This window comes from Watersipora subatra, chromosome 4 (genome assembly GCF_963576615.1).
Source record: "Watersipora subatra chromosome 4, tzWatSuba1.1, whole genome shotgun sequence".
NCBI classification, from domain to species: Eukaryota; Metazoa; Bryozoa; class Gymnolaemata; order Cheilostomatida; family Watersiporidae; genus Watersipora; species Watersipora subatra.
This window is the reverse complement of record NC_088711.1, coordinates 1,920,935-1,942,281: the sequence shown is the minus strand read 5'-3', so window position 1 is coordinate 1,942,281 and position 21,347 is coordinate 1,920,935. Positions and strand designations below refer to the sequence as shown.

At 38.1% G+C, this 21,347-nt stretch overlaps 1 protein-coding gene across 1 annotated transcript; it reads right to left on the bottom strand.

Annotated features, from left to right (window-relative positions):
- Window positions 1-513: 513 nt before the first annotated feature.
- LOC137395310 (2-hydroxyacyl-CoA lyase 2-like) lies at window positions 514-20,432 on the bottom strand. The gene is made up of 14 exons (XM_068082206.1): window positions 20,266-20,432; window positions 13,133-13,291; window positions 12,768-12,938; window positions 12,356-12,494; window positions 10,770-10,878; window positions 10,550-10,650; window positions 10,310-10,419; window positions 8,249-8,372; window positions 7,846-7,940; window positions 6,819-6,973; window positions 6,507-6,644; window positions 4,612-4,786; window positions 4,169-4,267; window positions 514-1,059 (listed from the first exon to the last, which is right to left on the bottom strand). Exons 1-14 carry the CDS (start codon window positions 20,386-20,388, stop codon window positions 874-876), a joined length of 1,884 nt encoding a protein of 627 aa, XP_067938307.1. The 5' UTR covers window positions 20,389-20,432; the 3' UTR covers window positions 514-873.
- Between the last annotated feature and the right edge of the window lie 915 nt (window positions 20,433-21,347).

Below are 21,347 nucleotides of genomic sequence, written 5' to 3'. Positions count from 1 at the left end.
TAATCGTTTCACATTAGCGATCGGTTGTGTCACAAATGTTAGCCAACGGGCTCGCTATACTCACACCAAGAAAGCTTTCATACATGTAAAGACAACTCAGAATGCGCCACCATTTTTATGGGACCTGACAATTGCGCTATCATAAAAAGCTTTTTGATTAAAATTCACTAAAACGACCTTCAACCGCCACTGGAAGGTGCCATGATCCATCAGTGCGGCAATCCAACATTCATACGCCACACTCTCACCAACCTGTTAGCTATGGCGATACCTGGCCGCCTGAATTATGCTTCAATATTATTGAGTAGCAGTAAAGAGTTGTAGGAAGTAATGATTTTTCTGACTACCACCGACCGGGCTGGCAAAGCTGGCATTAAAAAGCGTAGCAAACCAGCCTCTCAAACTGTTATGACTGCAACATCGCCAGACCTGTCGGGCTTGCTAGGTAGGTGATAATTCATGCCAGAAAACCTGTTTGTTGACAACCATGTGCACCAATGTGCATCAATCAAACACCATGATTACTATATTTTGTGATGAGAAATTGTACAATATCCGCAAACAATTACATGTACACAAAAAAGTAAGCTGCTTTATTTTGAAAATGAAGAATAATTTTGTAAGAACGAAGAAATAATGGCTACAATAAGAAATAAAAATGGTCCCTAAAAACCTGAAGACAGTCATAGCACAAGCTAAACAAGAATAATTTGAGTGCTGAGCAGACAAATCTTATAAATCAAAAACTTCGCTATGAAACTAACTTACAGCGTAATCAAAAACTCCACAGATTAACCAATTAGCACAATTACAACAAAACCTATCAGACTCTCTAGAGGAAGAGATAAAAATGTGACAACAATTGGCAGGTAATTAGACTGATATGCTACCCTCTCTGAAGTTAGTTTTACCGATGAGAAAGTTGAGCAAGAAACTGGTGCCCTTGCGGCTCTCAGCTATTGCTTTCTCAAATATCTCTTTCATTTCTGATTGGTTAGATCTGTCCACTCGCAAGCCGTCTCCCCCATAACCCTTGGCAACCAGCTCGTAGGCGGAATACTACATAACACAGGTTACCCAAATTATTTATATTACAATTGATATTCAAAGTCAAAATTGTTGCAAAACCTTTGATGAAATAGCCTCTAAAAGTAAAACTTCAAATTGATAAGGGATTGCCTTGGAATACAGAACAGGTCTAACATAAACATGAGTTGTGGATACCAATTGAGCCAACTCAAGATGCCAGGCTATGATTAATAATGGACAGATGAATGGATTATGAGTTAGCGCTGTTAACGGTTGAAACTGCTGGGATAACTCGATGCTAACAGAAAAGCTCACCTACCCTAGGACACTTATATTTCGCTAGTATTTAGTTTCGTGAGTAGCACACAGACTAAAATTTCGCTGCAACTTAATTTCGCAGCTCTGATGAGTGCGAAAATATAGTGATGTGAAAATAAATACAGTGGAACAAACAAATTAGATTCCTCAGGTCCGGTCCTCTAGTAAAAAAAGTTTTTATATTTGCGACTAGTTTGTATTTGTAACCCGCAGGTATAAATGTATGGCAGAAATCGATAATTCAACGTGATCGCTTGCTGCCATTTGTTTCTTGGACTATCAATGACGTCTCGGTCCTTTCCGTCGTGACCGATATGGTACCGATATTAGATCTCAAGTATTTATAGCAAGCGATGGCCATGGCACGTTTTGGGTTCACAATATTTCAAATTTAAAAAAATCAAATACAGTACATGTCTCATAAAAAAGAAAATAGATAACAACCAACATCACAACCAGAACTGTATAACATGGTTGGACCTGGTGAGGGTTGTTATCGTTTTTGGTTGGCAGTAAAATTCATCACTACAATAAGTATTATTTAATTGTATGACTTCACCTACCAAACTTTCATCCTCATCAGTTACAAATTCGGTGACTAAACTGATATCATCATCTTCTTCGTTTGTCTTGGCTTTTCCAAAAAAACTTGTTATCTTAATTTGCTTTGCCATGCTGCTCATTCGGTGTATTAACGAATTTACTAGAAATTTCCCAATGACCCCAATCACACACAAAATTATCTGCATTTCTAATATCACGATTTTGTTGTGGATATCAATGAACTACAGGGCCGTATTCCCTTGGACAGCTGGCCGGCTAAGACGCCCCAACTTTTTAGGAATTTCATAGTCCAACGGCTATAGAAAGGTTTTTATCGCTGTAGAATATCACTTTATTCGAAGCCATAGATACAAACATCAACTTTTAGTAGTTCTTAGGCGTCATTATTATCTTCATCAGCGGCAAAATATTCTTGTTAACGACTTTTATAAAGGTTTGCAAAATATCAAGTTTTAGCAAACATCTGCTTGCCCATATCCTACTTAATGAACTTGAAATAAAATCGGCAAAAATGATCTTTGTTAAAACGCTTAAAAAAAAGATGTCTTCTTTCTGAGCTTTTTAACTGCATACAAGTTTTGCCTGTTTTAATTTTAAAATGTTTTGTCAGTCACATCAGCTAAAACAAAGCAAATCTCAAAAAATAGAAAAATGTTGATACTTGCCAATAAAATTTTTTAAAACTTCACGTGAGAGGCCCGGCTGAGGCCCTACATAAGAGAAACCTGTTGGGAGCTTACAGCACCCCCCCTCCTTCTCCACACCCCAGACGTTCATAACTAGTCGTCTAACATTAGCCCCCCAACTTGCAACCAGTGAATACAGGCCTGTGTAGAACATAGCTATTTAATTTCGAATTTTCGCTAGTTCGTTATGATAGTTTAGTTTCGCGCATGAATTTTTCGCGTGATGATGACTCCGCGAAAACGCGAAAGTTAGATGCCGCGAATACTTAAGTGTCCTAGGGTACACATAAAGTTGAAAACATTTCATAGATTAGAGCAGCGAATTATAAGAGGTTTAGTTCATTTATGCGTACAGTTGACTCTCATTAAAATAGAGTAATACCCTAGGACACTTATGTATTCGCCTCATCTTACTTTCGCGTTTTCGCAGAGTCATCCTCTCACGAAAATTTCATGTGCGAAACTAAACTATCATAACGAACGAGCGAAAACGCGAAATTAAATAGCTTTGTTCATTGATAGTCCAAGAAACAAATGGCAGCAAGCGATCAAATTGCATTATCGATCTTACCCACACCATTCTACCTGCGGTTCACAATTACAAACTAGTCCCAAATTGATTTTTTTTTCTTATCAGTGAGCTGAACCTGAGGAATCTAATTATGTTTGTTCACATCACTATATTTTTGCACTCATCAGAGCTGCGAAATTAAGTTGCAGCGCAATTTTACTCTGTATGCTACTCACGAAACTAAATACTAGCGAAATATAAGGGTCCTAGAGTAAGGGTAGTGGTAGGCCAGGTGGAGCTGATTGTCCGGTTTAATCGACGTGCATATGCATAGGTTTACATATACAAAAAAATCACACTGATAAGGCCTACTGACACACGCTATATACTGTACACTATATTGTATGTCCTTAAAATATTTAACCTGTGAGAAAAACTCTGAACTGCAGAAAATTCTAAAAATAGCAACAAAGGTTAGACAACTTCTGTAATGGCAAATTATTTGCAGAAATCTCCATACATATGAAGTATTACAACCACTTTATTTTACTGAATAATAAATTTAAGTCACTCTTTCAAATTTATTTTGTGCTTTTTTAAAATATTTATAAATCACATAAACTTATATCCTATCATTATGAAAGTTAAATAGCATACAAACTATATAATTGATAAACGTAACTCACTTTCGCGAGTGATTTATATAAATGGCCCAATAGACAGGTGTTGCTTACATTTAATAATCTACTAAACTGTTATTAACAATCTTTATACACATATTATCAAATGTTTGAACATAACTGCGGTTTGATTGTAGCTACTAGGCCAAAATTTGTCCGACTTATCTGATATCCGGTCTAAGAGGGTCCGCTTTAACGAGAGTCGACTGTACAGTTGTGAATATGTTACAGATTAGAGGAGGCAACTGTGAGAGGTAAAGTGACTATAATATATTCTGAACATTTGATAGATCTCATCACTCTAATCATTAACAGGTTCGTTTTAACTGAATAACACACATTAACAGCGCATCCTTATTGTGAATGCAGAAAATACTTACATCTAGAGCACAGGCTACATTGCTGCCTAAAAGAGGCACTTGTTCCCGTGAGATCTGGGTCCAGCCAGCATCATTGCCTACTACAGCAACCACTGGTGTCTGTAGAAAAATAGCAACTGAATTAACAAGCCATGCTTGTAGCGCAACAGATCAAAAATACTGAGCTGTATGTAGGTTATAACATGTATACCATGTGACCATGTACAATATGGGTAAAGGTTTATTCATATACATAGACTGTTCCGAACATATCGTAAACAGCTGCTTAAAATTGATTATGAAACAAAAAATTAAAATGCATTTATCGAAAATCCTACTCTTTGAGTCATTCCAAAGAGTAAATATAACCTGCCAATCAGTTCTCAATACATGCAGCAATTGGCTACGATAATAAGGAGCACACAACTACTGTAAAATGGTCTATTAGAAGGAAAAAGACAAACCTTGTGTCTAGTAAATGTGTCAAACTCTGCTATGCTGTAGCCTAACGACCCATCACCATATATGATAAAGACATCACTGTCAGGGCGACACAGCTTGGCACCAAGAGCAAATCCTCCGCCAACTCCGAGAGTTCCAAATGCACCAGGGTCTAACCAAAGGAGAGGACCTCTTGGCCTGAAAATTGCATAAAAATATGTATTACCACAGAGCACGATATAGAGCCTATAACAGTAAGTTAGCTATAACAGTAAGTAGAGCCTATGACAGTAAGTTAGCTATAACAGTAAGTAGAGCCTATAACAGAAAACTAATGCAAGTAGAAGTGATTAAATAAACATCTTCTTTTAATTGAAGCAGACATTATAGAATTGTATTAAAATGGCGCCTTCAGGTCAATTTTTTAGAAAGTCTGCGATGCCATTTAGTATTTATCATTAGAAAGAAGGTGAAAGTGATTAAAAGCAAAGAAAGGCGGAAATAGTAAGAATTGAGAGGCTGAAAATGATAAATAAGGATGAAAATATAAGAAGTATATATAAACTACAGCAATAAATAAGCCATACAATTTAGTGTTAATGTAGTACAAGCTCAACAAACGGTGATAATTATAGATAGTTTGTTGAGCAATTGTTGGTGGTGAATTGGTACAGGCAATTGGTGGTGGTGAATTGGTAGAGATGGTGATAATTATAGATAATCTCTACCAATTCACCACCACCAATTGCCTGTATCGCCAAGGCTGCGCCCAATAGCCTGTTTTAATGCATAAAGACACATTAATAATAAAATATTTATGTTAATGATTATGTTCATCTATTCAGATAATTACATATGATTCAGTTACTTTACAGCCAGTGTTTTACAAGGTTTCATTAAATGAAGTTCAATTGTGTTTCAGATCATTTGCTCCAAAATATGACGATTTAAAAATACAAAGAAACTATTAAATACATTGAATTTTTAACTCAGGTTGAGTAGTATTACTAGTACAGAGTAGTGTTACTAGTATAGAGTAGTGTTACTAGTACAGAGTAGTATTAGTAGTACAGAGTAGTGATACTAGTACAGAGTAGTGTTACTAGTACAGAGTAATGTTACTAGTACAGAGTAATGTTACTAGTACAGAGTAGTGTTACTAGTACAGAGTAATGTTACTAGTACAGAGTAGTGTTACTAGTACAGAGTAGTGTTCCTAGTACAGAGTAATGTTACTAGTACAGAGTAGAGTTACTAGTACAAAGTAGTGTTACTAGTACAGAGTAATGTTACTAGTACAGAGTAGTGTTACTAGTACAGAGTAGTGTTACTAGTACAGAGTAGTGTTACTAGTACAGAGTAATGTTATTAGTACAGAGTAGTTTTACTAGTACAGAGTAGTGTTCCTAGTACAGAGTAATGTTACTAGTACAGAGTAGAGTTACTAGTACAAAGTAGTGTTACTAGTACAGAGTAATGTTACTAGTACAGAGTAGTGTTACTAATACAGAGTAGAGTTACTAGTACAGAGTAGTGTTACTAGTACAGAGTAGTGTTACTAGTACAGAGTAGTGTTACTAGTACAGAGTAGTGTTACTAGTACAGAGTAGTGTTACTAGTACAGAGTAGTGTTACTAGTACAGAGTAGTGTTACTAGTACAGAGTAGTGTTACTAGTACAGAGTAGTGTAACTAGTACAGAGTAATGTTACTAGTGCAGAGTAGTGCTACTAATACAGAGTAGTTTTACTAACATTGAGTATTGTAACTGGTAAAAAATCAATTTACTAGTACCGATTCCCATATTAGTGAAATACATGTTACTAATAAAAATGAATTATTAACAGAAAGAGGTGCACAGTGACAATGGTTAGGATCAAAGGCTAAGATAACACCACTACAGCCAAACTGTCACTGACCTAAGAATGTAAGCAGCAGTGCCAACAAAGTCTCCTCCATCAGCCACCATCAATGCATTTTCACCAGCAACATCCTCCAATGTCTGCAGCACTTTCAGAGGGTTCAGGTGCTTGTCTGTCTCCTCTTCTCCCTTTTTTCTACCAACAGAGACAACACTTTATGATATATACAATCATGTAGCATCATCGTTGTACTCTTGCAACATATAAGCATAAACAATTATATGCAGCAGAGTATAAAATATGGAATGAATTTATTTCAGTCATTGACACTTGTGCAATAAAAGGTCATATAAGGTAGCCATAGCTTACCTGTTGGTCTCCTCTTTGTCTGCATCTTTTTTCTTCAGCTTGCTGAGCCATGCTCCATCAACTTCTAGTTTGCCAATCATCTGCTGCAGCTCTACCAGAAAAGTTGCGGCATCTGCCTGGACTGCAAGACTGGGCTTCCAGAACATGTCAGAATTCTAAAAGAATATATTATCTAGCAGGTGACATGAAGAGTCAATAAAGTATAGAGTATCCATGAGGCGACATGAAGAGTCAATAAAGCATAGAGTATCTATCAGGTGATATGAAGAGTCAATAAAGAATAGAGTATCTATCAGGTGATATGAAGAGTCAATAAAGAATAGAGTATCTATCATGTGATGTGAAGAGTCAATAAAGTATAGAGTATCTATCAGGTGATATGAAGAGTCAATAAAGCATAGAGTATCAATCAGGTGATATGAAGAGTCAATAAAGAATAGAGTATCTATCAGGTGATATGAAGAGTCAATAAAGAATAGAGTATCTATCATGTGATGTGAAGAGTCAATAAAGTATAGAGTATCTATCAGGTGATATGAAGAGTCAATAAAGAATAGAATATCTATCAGGTGATATGAAGAGTCAATAAAGCATAGAGTATCTATCAGGTGACATGAAGAGTCAATAAAGCATAGAGTATCTATCAGGTGACATGAAGAGTCAATAAAGAATAGAGTATCTATCAGGTGACATGAAGAGTCAATAAAGAATAGAGTATCTATCAGGTGATGTGAAGACTCAATAAAGCATAGAGTATCTATCAGGTGATGTGAAGAGTCAATAAAGTATAGAGTATCTATCAGCTGACATGAAGAGTCAATAAAGAATAGAGTATCTATCAGGTGATGTGAAGACTCAATAAAGCATAGAGTATCTATCAGGTGATGTGAAGAGTCAATAAAGTATAGAGTATCTATCATATTGGTAAGGAAACATTTTTATCAGATGTTATAATGGAGACAGTAGCAAAACACAGACTACTTCATCCGATGTCAGCTTTGAGAAAGTAACATGAGGTGAAACTCACCCTCCAGAGCTGATCTTTATTCCTATTAACTGCTATAATTTTGGCTTTCCTGTTGAGAGACCGACCATAGCTGAGTCTAAAGTCGCAGACGGAGCCTGTGTAACCCACAACAGTAGATGCGATTTCCTCATACATGTTCATGCACACAGGTTAACATACTGCTGAAGAAGTTAGTTTACTTCCATCTACTATTACAACTTTATCCCAATTTCAGTGATAATACTGAGCAGTTTTCAAACTAATGATCTTCATGAAAAGAATTACATTACCATAACATGGTATCATGTCACACCCAAAAACATAGCTTGTCATAACAGATGTATGCTAATGCAACATCGTCTCACAGTAATACCAGATTTGACAGTGCAAGACAAATACATTGGGAGTTGCAATAATAGCACACCTAAAAGAACAATTGTATCTGCTTCCTTTAGACACTCTCCTCGCTTCTGACGACACTGAATAGGAGAGTCCCGCCCTAGAAGTCCTCTAGACATCCCTCCAAGAAAGCAGGGCACACCTAATGACTGCGAAGGAGAAAGGACAGTAGACTAAAGTGAATGAAACTTGAAAAAAAAACATATTTTAACAACAAAAGCCATATCAGCAAACTTACCCTAGCTACCAGCATACTGATACCTACCTACTAGCACACTTACCTTTGCTTACTTACCAGTATACACGACACTACCTACATAACCGACCAACATACCACATTCTATGAGCATACTACTCACAACTTACCAGCACACCAACTTGCAATTACTTTTAGTGTTCAACTCAAGTACAATCTTTCCCCGGTAAAGTATGCAGATTGCCTAGATTGCTAGAGCAGTTGCTGCTGTCAGCTATCAGGGTCCAACGCTACATTGCATCTCTAATAGTGTGTTATATTGGTACATCTCTAATAGTCTATTATACTAGTACATCTCTAATAGTCTATTATACTAGTACATCTCTAATGGTCTATTATACTAGTACATCTCTAATAGTCTGTTATACTAGTACATCTCTAGTAGTCTGTTATACCAGTACATCTGTAATAGTCTGTTATACCAGTACATCTCTAATAGTCTATTATACTAGTACATCTCTAATGGTCTATTATACTAGTACATCTCTAGTAGTCTGGTGCATTTTGGAAACATTGTCTTTCTATTCCGCAAGGGGTATGACTAGAGATTTTTCAAATATGCCACAGAACTGTTTGCGTCTGAACTGAGGCCTAATTTAACTATGACCCTTCTGTTCAGTCATTTGCTTGCCCAACGGGGGTTTTCCGACTGCATCTGCATCCTACTTCACCAATAGTAGTTCATATACCGTAAGTCTATGAAAACACCGAATGCAAAAAACAGTACAATTGTTGGTATGCTCATAGATCAAGCGATCAGAAGATAGTTTTAAGAGTTAAACATGGTGAATTAAAATAATGCTGCCTGTGGGGAATCTCTTAAACAATTATATGTCCTTGGTTGCCTTCAAAAGGAGCGGAATGAACATCAGACTGCAGTGAGTACCCTTCAAGGGATACGGTCAACCCTTAAAGGGATACGGTCTACCCTTCACATAGAACTTGAGTTATTTCAATATTTTTCGTATGTTTAAACCGTCATATGTTGAAGCGAATATGCTTGTATGAATACATTGTACTTTGGATAATTCGGCCAAAAGCTTGAAAACTTAACAATAAATGCTTCAGATAATTGTATATACAAATAGCATAAAACAAATCCATTATATAAAGCTAGATACCAAACTAAATGTAAAAACCATCTTACATGTTAGAAAGTACATAAACAGTAATAATCACTAAGAGGTTTTTATTGTCACTTCCCTTTATGTTAACTACAGACAGATTGTGGTACGGCTTCCGGAGACAGATGTGTAGGTAAAGTTTGTGATAGAATTACAGAGCTAGTCTAACATAATTAACCAAATATTGAATTAATATAATGTAACTTATTTATATATTTTTTCAGTTCTAGCAAGAATAATTTTTTACATTTTATTTTAAATTATCAGACAGTCACTCATTTCAGGCTTTCTCTTCATCACATCATCTTCAATTTAAATTTTGCAATAACCAATATATGGCTTCAGATATTTTTTAAAGAGTGAATCCAAAGTTGCTTGTGCACGTTTTGCTATTACTGTATTTGTTATCTCAATTTGCAACAAGGCTTTACCTTCTTCCTATTTTCACCAATTCTACCACTCGCAGTAGTCTTCTTGAGATCCAGGATTTTATAACTAACAATATGATTTGTATGCTGAGGTTTGACTGTATTCCATAGCTGCTGGCACAACTAGCTACCAGCATAACCGGCTAGCTACCAGCATAGCTGTTTACTAATCAAATGAACTGTGTTGGTTGTTCAGACTTTCCTAGATAGTTGCTGCGGATAGATTATGTTTATCACTGGTGAACACAGAGAATAAATAAACAATGGATATATCTCACCTCGAGGCTCTCCCTCAAGTCATCAGCATGAATCGGAGGTAGCATGGCCTGAGAACCTATGACTATCACTGGGGACTTGGCCTTGCAAAGAATCCCGGCTGCGGAGCTGACTATAACAGACCAATTAGTCAATTTCATACCTGATCCCCTCCTAAGGTCAATGATTGCAGGCAGTATCTAAGGAATGATGCACATGAAATGAGAATATATAGCCTGAGAACTGCAGCGAATGATGCCCACCTTCCTTGAGAGAGGGCATTGGAATGTCAACCGGGAGTGGGTGGGTATCTCGTGGTTCCCAGGCTCCACTGAATATATTGTCTACGTAGTTATAAAGGTATCTAGAATTGAGGACAAATGTGAAGGAACTTTGAGCAGCAGAAATAACAAAAACTGAGGTAGTACATACATGTAGATAGAATATCTGAGAGAGAACCGAATACAACGAAAATAATCTTACGTATTGACTAGTTTTTGTCCGAAGCCACCACCTTCCTTTATTCCCACCTCCCTAACCACAAGCTTGTACTTGTACAAGACATCTATGGGAAACTCCACAAACACGGGTCCTGCAGGAATCAGAGGGAAACACTGAGACAAATGATAGCAGTTGATATGAGACACTCGCATAAGCTACAGCCTTGAACTTTCTGTTAGAAATGTAAGTTACTGTGAATAACGAATGATAGTGGATTACAAAACAGCCAAACACAAATATATGCATCTATGAAATCACACAGAAAGGCAGTAGCAGAAGATTACACTGATTACATTGGTTTTACATGCCATAAAACCAATGAGAACAGACAGCGGGTAGAGTTGAGGGTTCATACAACTCCTTTACTCCGTGTAAAGACTACATTTCCTGCCTTAATTTTGTTGTTATATTTGAGAGCTTCCATTGTCTAGGAGTATAGAAGCAGAGCAAACAATGGCTAACAGTAATACACTAGTTTCTACCATTCCTGGCACACATGGAAAGTGTATGGCAAGATGCCCTTACTTGTTGTCTAAATGCGCAGCCCCAACATCTCTAGTAAACCAGCTTATATACACTTCTTAGATACATCAACTCATGCCAGATATCAAATTGACTGTATTCAAATGCTCAGTATAAAGCATTTATATGGTTGAGAATTAACAAATAACTTGGTGATCATGTTTTAAGGTAAAGTGGGATAACTTCCTATTAAACCACTAAATCTTTTTGAGTTGCCCTGTATAAAATGCTAGAAATCATGCCTTATTATAGTTAGTACTAGCTAGTTTTAATATGTTTAATATAAGTGATGAGCAGTAGCTGATAAAATGAACCTTAGCTTTATCTGATACAGGGTCCTCGTTCTTTTCTATATGGCCACTATAAACAAGATGGTTGAAATACAGTGATTGAAACCAGTGCAAGTAATTCGTACGAGTTGGTATTTTATAAGCCATCTAATCTCAGCTCTGCTCAATTTGTTATTTTCCAAAATGACAGCTGGCTCTATTGACGGCATAGTAGCCAGCACTGGCACTAAGCTACTTGTGTCATGGACAAACCTCTGTTACAGAATAGCTACATGAACTGTTGGGATTGTCTGGAGTAAACCATATGACATCGAGGCAACAAAGATCTATCAGGGGTATACAACTTCCTCTCAGATTTGTTCCTGATGACTAAAGTCATATTGTGAGCATTACTTATTTCTAATAAGCTTGCAAGCGGGTACAGTATATTGTTCATAGTTATCATGATCATTTCCAACCTATCTTAATCCTCCTCTCTCACAAACAGTGAAGCAAGGTATCGCAGAGGTGACCCATGAAGTTTGTAATGAACACAAACAACATAACCAAATGTTGAAAAACTGAAGTTATCAAACCCTCCACGCAACTTGAATGTTTTTCTACTTACAGAGATAAGGAGTTGCTAATTACTAATGACCTTTGAACATCAAATCCGCTAGTAAGAGCAGAGATTTATTAAAGCATGTGATCTATTGAAATGAGTTAGCGACATAAAACTTTACCAAAACCAGAAATGCTAGTTAGACCTATACTGACCAGGTGTTCCGGACTGCGCTGTTCTGATAGCCGTCCGAAGTATAGGAGCGATGTCTCTCACAGAAGTCACAGTTGCTGTATATTTGCAGAGTGGTTTGAAGAGAGACATCTGGTCTATCTCCTGCAAAGCTCCTCGACCCTAAAATTGCCGCAAGACTAGACAAAGACTTTTAAGTATAAACCAATCAAGAGAGCAGTCTTAGCGTAATCCGTTCTACGATTGGTCATCTTATGTTTTGTAAAAGGGCAACGGCGAATGGCATAAGTTTAAGCCCAGCAAAACATGTGAAACTAAGCATGACAGCAATAATAACATTGAAAGCATTTCTATCTTTGGTGCATAACTTAAGTACACAAAAGCGAGCTGAACTCATCCCATACCTTCCACTTAATGAGCTAAGTTGTGACTTACCTTAGTAATGGACGCAGCGGCTCCACCGAGTAAAAGTACTGGAGACTCTGCCATTTGAGCATTCTTTATAGCGGTAACAGTATTTGTAAGGCCAGGTCCAGCTGTCACAGCAGCGACACCGATGCTGCCAGATAATCTGGCAACTGCATCAGCAGCAAATACAGCTGACACCTATTCAGCGAAAAGCAACTAAAGAACAAGCCAACTACCTAACGAGCTCGATGTTCAAAGATTTGAGCTTCAAATCAGGTTATACAGGAGAATAGAACAAAAAAGCTTTTTACCAAAAATATATTACATTCAAAGTAAATCGGTGCGACACGTGAAGGAAAATGGTATTGAAATACAATACATGGTTTACTTACCTCATCTCTCACATCAACCACCCTTATTTTCTCATTCTCAACTGCCACAAGAATAGGTGATATGTGCCCACCAGACAAGCAGAACAAAAATTTGACATGATGATCTTTGAGAACTCGAGCTACTATTTCCCCTCCATGTCTTTCAGAAGTTCTATTTACCTACAATGAACACCACCAAGACTGATTTGATTGAGTAAACACATGTCATATGGTATTTAACATGATTAAACTAAAATACATTGTAACATCGATGTATTTAAACACAATATGTATGTAATATACTTCTTGTGGTACTCCAAAAATGATTGATGGTTTAGCCCAAGATTTGACTGTTGGTGTGTAATCGTGTTTTGAGGTTTTTTGTAGCGTAACAATGTCTATGGCAAAGGTGAAACGCTACTAAGAGTTAAGGTCAATGATGATACCGCAATGGTGTTCAAGTTATCAGATTAACAGTATAAGATTCATGGCTTTATTGGCTTCTCGGAACTATTGACATATAAGCTACACAGGACCTCACGGACGCTCTTTTTCTACAGTGTTGTAACCAGGTAGGTACCTGCACGTTATTTGTTAGGTTATACAGGCAAATACAGTTAGGTTAGATGTTGGATTAGAATTCACAAAGTTTATTACAAAAAGTCCCCGAGTACCCTTCCACCTAGCCTGTCTTGACAAACTGTTGTTTTTGCGGAGTTGTCTCCGTCGCGCGGGCGAGCAACACAACAGCTTGTCACAAGACGTACTGCACCTGATGCATCAGCTGCACTTATAGGGAGTTGTTCTCTTCCGTCTATGCGGCTTAGTTGCGATGTTACATCGGTCGCTCCATTGGTAATCGTAACTGATTTCGCGCAAAATATTATGTAGAAAAAAATAAGATTACAACGTTTAACCAAAGACTGTTGGTTGTTTACAACTCTGTTGTAAACTTTAGTAAAACCTAAAAATAAAATAAATTGAAAATAAAATCCATAAGAACAAATAAAACTGACTGATACAAAAATAGAAATTAAACTGACTGAGCGCACAAATAACGACATGTTTAGTCGCTGTTGTTGCTTAAGTTCTCAAGTTCTACTAAAGTTTACCGCGGAGACTGGTCGCTGGTTAAACGTTGTAATATTATTTTTTTCTACATAAATCTTTGCGCTAAATCCGTTATGATTACCAATGGAGCGACCGACATAACATCGCATCATAGCCGCATAGACGGAAGAGAACAACGCCCTATAGTGCAGCTGATGCATCAGGTGCAATACGTCTTGTGACAAGCTGTTGTGTTGCTCGCCCGCGCGACGGGGACAACTCCGCAAAAACAACAGTTTGTCAAGACAGGCTACCTTCCACTGGAAGTCACATCTACAATGGAACCTCGGTTCTCGAACACAATCTGTTCCAGAAGGTTGTTCGTAAACTGAGTTGTTCGAGATCCGAAACAAGTTTTTGCCATTAGAATTAATGTATGTAAGTTTTAATTCGTTACAAGTCAATTTGACAACTTCGGTAAAATATTTTTTAACATTTTACACCATAAACTGTACTGCATACTATAAATAAAAACGGGTAGATATAGATCGTGTTTAATTTTAATAAAAGATTTTCTATCTACGATGATGAAAAAAGACAAAAAGTAGACATTTCGTATGCTTTCCTCTTGGAACATCGAAAACATTAAAGGTTACGATACAATACCAAAAATCGCAGAAATTGAACATGAAACAGCAAAAAAATGCAACAGATCAGTTACATCAAAAACCGTGGGAAAAAGAAAATAGAAACAGCAATGGCATGTTTACTTCACATCTTTGAAAAAGAATCCTCCTCCAAAACAATTTAGGGTAACTAGAATGATAGATTTGTGTCCCTAGAAAATCTCTTCAGTAGAGGCAACGTCTTCCCAAATGGCTCCTTTTTGTAAAGAATTTATGACACGAAACTTATCTTTTTGTTTGAGAACCTTCCGAGAGTGGCTCATAACAACGTCGTTTAACGTATAAACATGCTGTTTCTGGAGCTGTTCCGAACGTTTAATTCAAATGCGCATGTTCCGGTTTAGTCGAGAACCAAATTTATGGTCGAGATCCGAGGCCAACAAATCTCAGTTTTTGGTCGAAAACTGAGTTGGTCGAGAACCGAAGCGTTCGAGAACCGAGGTTCTATTATATATCCTGTTAATACAATAACACAACATCCCCCTCCCAGGAAAATGAAAAAACCAAAAGAATTCAAAACAGAATACAACATAACGAATGATAAAACTATACTAGCATTGAGTCCAACCCTAAATGTTTGCAAGATGGAACAGCTATTTTACATGTCAATAATACGAAGTGGTTTTAGCCCCAGGCCAAAGCTCAATCGTTTTGGCGAAGCGTTTGATGTGGGGAGCTCTACTAAATCACATTGGTTACGACGGATGGTTCTGCCGGTATCATCTTGTACAATGAAAGATCGCGGGGTACTTGCGGGTGCACCTGTGACTTCTGCATTGCGATGAAAGTCTTTCACAAAAACGGCAGTACCACATTTGATAGAAGACCTTTCTCTAGCACGGTGTCTGAGATCAAAAGTTTATAGCACTTTTTTCGCGGCTTTCTCTTTCCTTAGCAGCAATGTCCTCGGTATCGATAGCTACCGGCTGTAGCATAACGAATAATGACGGCACTGTCGTATGGATACATCTCCCCATAAGCAGTTCTGAGGGTGACTTCCCATTTTCAAGTGGTGATGATCGGTAGGCAATTAGCCCCAGATAAGGGTCGAGTTCCTTTTTGAGGATGGATTTTACCGTTTGGATGGCGCATTTATCTGCTCTGTTACTCTGTGGGTATTTGGGCGAGCTCGTAATGTGAGTGAATGAGTATTTGGAGGCAAAGGTTTTAAATTCCTCGCAAGCGTATTGGGGCCCATCGTCCGACACCAACATTTCGGGCACGCCGTGACGAGCAAATATGCTCTTCATGTGACGGATAACTTCGACGCTAGCCAGGTCATCGAGCAGCGCTACTTCAATATAACGTGAATAGTAATTTACCAGCAGGTATGTTTTGTTCTTGAACTGGAACAGGTCGCTGCCTACTCTCTCCCAGGGTCTTTGTGAGTAGTCCGAACAAAGTAACGGCTGCGCATGGGCCTTAGAGAACATCCGACACGAAGTAAAATTTTTGACAACATCCGCGATTTGTTGAGACATTCCAGACCATCAAACAGATTTTCTGGCTCTGTCGGAACATTTCGTTATGCCTGGGTGGCCTTAGTAAACTTGATTCAACACTGCCATTCGATTAACTTGAGGGATAATAATTCGACTGTCTAGGGCCAGAATCTCTCCTATCAGAGACCGCCTTTCATGATTCTCAAAGTACGGGTGGAGGATCTCGTTTGACGGAAGGTAAGCAGGCCACTCATTTTTAACATAGTCTGTGAGCCTTGCTAAGACTTCATCTTCCCCCTGAAGTATGCTTAGTTCGTGGAGACGAGCAGAAGAAGCAGCCCGGTACAGTGCAGGAATAGCATGAAGTTCTACGTCAGCAGTGAACGCATAATCCTCATTGGAGGCAATAGCGCGACAAGGCATCTGCAATTATATTATCTTTTCCAGAAATGTAGTCAATGTGATAATCGAACCTCATGAGTCTCATGCGAAATCTCTGGATGCGAGCAGGAAGCTTATCTATTTCAATATCATTCAGGAGTGGCACGAGAGGTTTTTGTGGTCAGTTTTCATTGCTACCGTTATGCCTATTATATACTGCTTGAACTTTTCGCAGGCCCAGACAACCCCTAGTTCCTCCTGCTCAGTTGTTGCGTAACGCTTCTCGGTGTCGCTCAATGCTCGAGAAGCGGCGCTTACCAGTCTCGAATTGCCATCATCTTGTGTCTGCAATAGAGCGGCTCCTATGCTTTCACGACGTGCATCAGTCTGAATTATTGTTTCTTGACCTGGGTTGTAGGCGGTCAGCTCTACATATTTCCATAGCTCCTTCTTGATTTGCTTAAACGGCCGTTCTTGCGACTCGCCCCAGTACTACATGCAGTTTTACGCAACAGCTCACATAGGGGTACTAATACTTCCAAACCTAGTCGAAAATTTACTAAGCTGGTTGCACATACCGAGAAAGCTACGGACATCTTTAGTGCATGTAGGCGTGGCAAAACTTTCGATGCCTTGAATCGAATCTGGACCAGCTCGCATGCCAGTGGATGATATCACATGCCCTAGAAATGTTATCTGGCTACAGGAAAACTTACATTTACAGGTGTTATGGGTCATGTTTGCATTCGACATTCTCTCCAGCACCGCACGAACCCGGGCGTCGTGTTCCTTTACATTTTTGCCCCAAATACAGACATCGTCCATGTGACAGATAATTCCCTCCAAGCCACTGACGACTTAGGAAACAATTTTGGAGTAAATTTCCGGGCTGAATGATAAGTCAAACCTTGGGCAATTGAATGCACACGTCCCGAATGGGGTCAAGAATGTAATTAGATACTTATGCTGCTCTTTGAGGGGAATTTGATAAAATCTCGAGTTGGCATCGGGTTTGGTGAAGGTAGCGCCTGAAACCAACTTAGCTGAACTAGACTGAACGTGAGCCACTGGGTACACTTCGCGTCTCACTCGCTTGTTCAGTTCTGTAAAGTCGAAACAGAGTCTAACTCTTTTGTTCTTTTTAAGTACTACTACCACAGGCGTGCACCAATCAGTTGGTCGATTTACGGGAAAGATAACCTTGTTAGAGACCATGTCCTCTAACTCTGATTTGATGTTGTCCATTAGCGGATACGAGACTGCACGAGGTGTGTGAATGGCAAACAGTTTAGAGTTATCACTCAACTCAATACCTTCACTATGCTCCATCTAGCCTAGCTCTACAAAAGGCTTCGGAATTCTACCCTAAAATATCATTACCATTACCTACATCATCAACATCACATGCACATGCTACTAGGCCTAAACAAACGCAAGCATGCCTACTAAGCAATGCTTTCGGTTGGTCTATAACATACAATGTTTCGTCATGACAAGTGTTGTCGACAGTTAGCCTACTTTGGAAGCATCTTAGAACAGGTATTACATTTTCACCGGGACCAATGAGCCTTTTTTGGCACCCTTGTAACTGAACGTTTGGACATAATTTGCTTGGCAAGACTGACACTTGAGCTCCGGTATCAAGTTTGAGTCGAACTGGTATATTGAGCTTGTCTACCACAACTGATTTGAACCACACGCTGGAGTCGAGAGATTCATTATGAGTAGTAGATATTACCTCTTTTAAAAATACGCTGTCGAGGTTGGCAGTTACATCATTGACTTGTGTTCCAGGTTGGATAGGGTTAGTTGAAGCAGACCTGCACATTTTGTCTACAATGTCCAACACTGTCACATGTATTACACTTGGTGTTTTTGGCAGGGCAGGTGCCTTTGTTATGAACATGGTTTATCACGAGTATGTGTCTCAGTAGCAGCAGTAGAGCTTTGGTTTCCACCAAATTTGGAACATCGCGGCGTGAAGGTTGGTGTATGGCATCGACTGAATTTTGTACACCTGCAGTTGGAGTAGGATGAGAACTGGCAAGTTTTTTACTGTGGATTTCAACTTGCTCAGACTGACGAGCCAAGTTGATGGCAACTTCTTCGGTTAACTTATCCACATCCATTTTTTGCATCTCCCTGCTGCGGCCACATCCCTTATAAGGGAGTATAAATGGTATAAATGGTAGTAGGCATAAATGCCTACTACCATTTGTATCTGCTCGGATCGACTAGCAAAATCACAATGATCAGCAATGTCGTTCAATGCTCGGACATACTGTTCCACAGTTTCCCCAGTTATTGGGCCTTACGAAAGGATCTGGATCGTTCAAAGATAATACATCTGCGTAGAGAAAAATAGTTTGTAAATGCTGTAGTAACAGTGTTATAAACTTTGCGCTCTGTATCAGTCAGGCTCAAATTTGCAAAGATAGTCTCACTCTTATTACCCATGCAGTACAAGAAGCTGCTAATCTGCAGTTCCTGATCTTCTTCTTCTGAGAGTTTGGTACTAGCTCGATATCTAGCCCATCTCGAGAACCATTCTGACCATTTTTCTGGTTCAAAGTCAAATTCTTGCGGTGGGCTAAATTTGGGGCCGGCTGTCATAACGCTAGATAACGAAAAATTTAACTAATGCACAAAAAGGCAAATCTACACAAATTTGACTCCTGGGACAAAAATGAGGTAAAAAAATTACCCAAGCATTGATTTACAACATGTAACAATTTGTAGGGGCCACCATGTTAGTTTATACAGACAGATACAGTTAGGTTAAATGGTAGATTAGAAGTTTATTATTCTAAAAAGTCCCAGAGTGCCGCCCTTCAACTGGAAGTCACATCTATATCTGGTTAATACAATAACACAACATTATTTAACAACTGTTCTCACCAGGAGTCTCTCAGGAAACTAAATGATGTGACTTTATTTAAAATACACAAAAAATGTTGGTTTATTCGTCTTTTTTAATCTACTAACCCTTCTCTTTTCACTCCATTTCAATTTTATTCTTTCAGTTTGAACTTTTTTCCATAATACTGTAGTTTATGGTTTATTAACATTTGTTTAATGTTAGTTGTGTATTATTGTTATTATTACCTTCTTTTTCTTTTAGAAATTTATATTTTTGCTTTGCTTCTTTTTTAATTTTTTTTTCGCTGTATTATATACGTCTACATTTTCGTTTTAGTCCTCTGTTTTTTACCTCTATTTGATCAATGATATACAGCCTCCTGGGGGCTGTATATCATTGATTTGATCACCCCTGCTGTATCACGTTGTTCTCACTTCCTTCTTTTCTCTTTTTAGTTTATTTGAATTTCTTCTATTGGCTATCTTGCTTCTATATTGGCTTCTAAGCGAAGCCACAATGCGTTGTAGTTTGTCATATAGACTTTTACAAAAAAAACTGTTTTTTTATCCAGTAGGGTTTAACTTGTATGCCATGATGCTATAGTAACACGTCAGTTTAGTCCTACTAACAACCCTATGGGTCCTGGCAGCCCGGACTAACTTCATAGTGGCTTTTTAGGAATCAACGAATATTTGATAAACCAAAAAATGAAAGGCTAAAAAGAATCTGACAAACCTTGTGTGATAAAATATAAAACACATGAAATCTCCTCTCGATCAACCAGAGAATCAAGCCTATAACAACAAGCGGGCAGACTGTACTAATGAATGCACTTTTCAAGCAACACCAACTATACATTCTTCTGCAATTGTGCTGATGTTCAACTTGTAATGAATTTTAGTCACAAGATAACGATGCAGTCACCTTTGCACTTAGCTCAATTTCTAGCGGCATTAATCGCCTCATCCAATGGAATTATCGCCAAGTCTACAAAGAGAAGACAACCGTCCTTTAAATGCGGCTACAGTATGAACTTCCAGGGTTGATACTCCAATTCTAAAGGCCCATTAGGCTCGGCCCAAAATCACGTTTTAAGGGTGGTTTTTCAGACCATGGGGCACTGTCAGTAAATTTGCTATTTTAGGGGGGTTTCCACAGCCAAGCCAGTGAAAGGGCCCATGTTTCTCATAGCTTTCTTCACATTGTTCAATTGTGATTTTGAGGTCAAAGATAAGCTAAATTCACCAGCAAGAAATTATTTTTATAGCTTCAGAATCATATTGGATGTTTAGCGAGGCGTGGAATCTGGGGGCCCCCTAACGAACTTCCAGTGTTTAGAGGGCGTATTTCAAATTGACCAACCAGGTGATTGGGGGTACAATATCCAAGTTTGGGCCTAACCAGGTGAGTGTTTCTTTCAAAGTATCAACCCTGGGTTTGAACTATTGTACGTGTAATACAATTTTATGCATAACAGCACCGCTATTTACCTCTCTATTAGTATGTCGACCATATATTATTGTTTCTGTTTCTTTTGTAAAATTCAATAGTATTTGTCATTTTTCATTGTTGTTAAAGTTTAATTGAAGAGTCATCCTTTTTGAAGTGCACTAGTTGGCTTATTAGCTATTAATTAGGTTTAAATTAAATTTTTAAACCCATTATTTTGTTACATTTACATTTTTTAAACCCATTACAATACACTAAATTTACTGTGGTTGTATTTTGCTGGGTATATGAATCAATAAACTTACAAGACGCTTAATTTCTGCTGTCATTTATTTTAAAATACTTCTTATTTTGAATATTAAATCCTT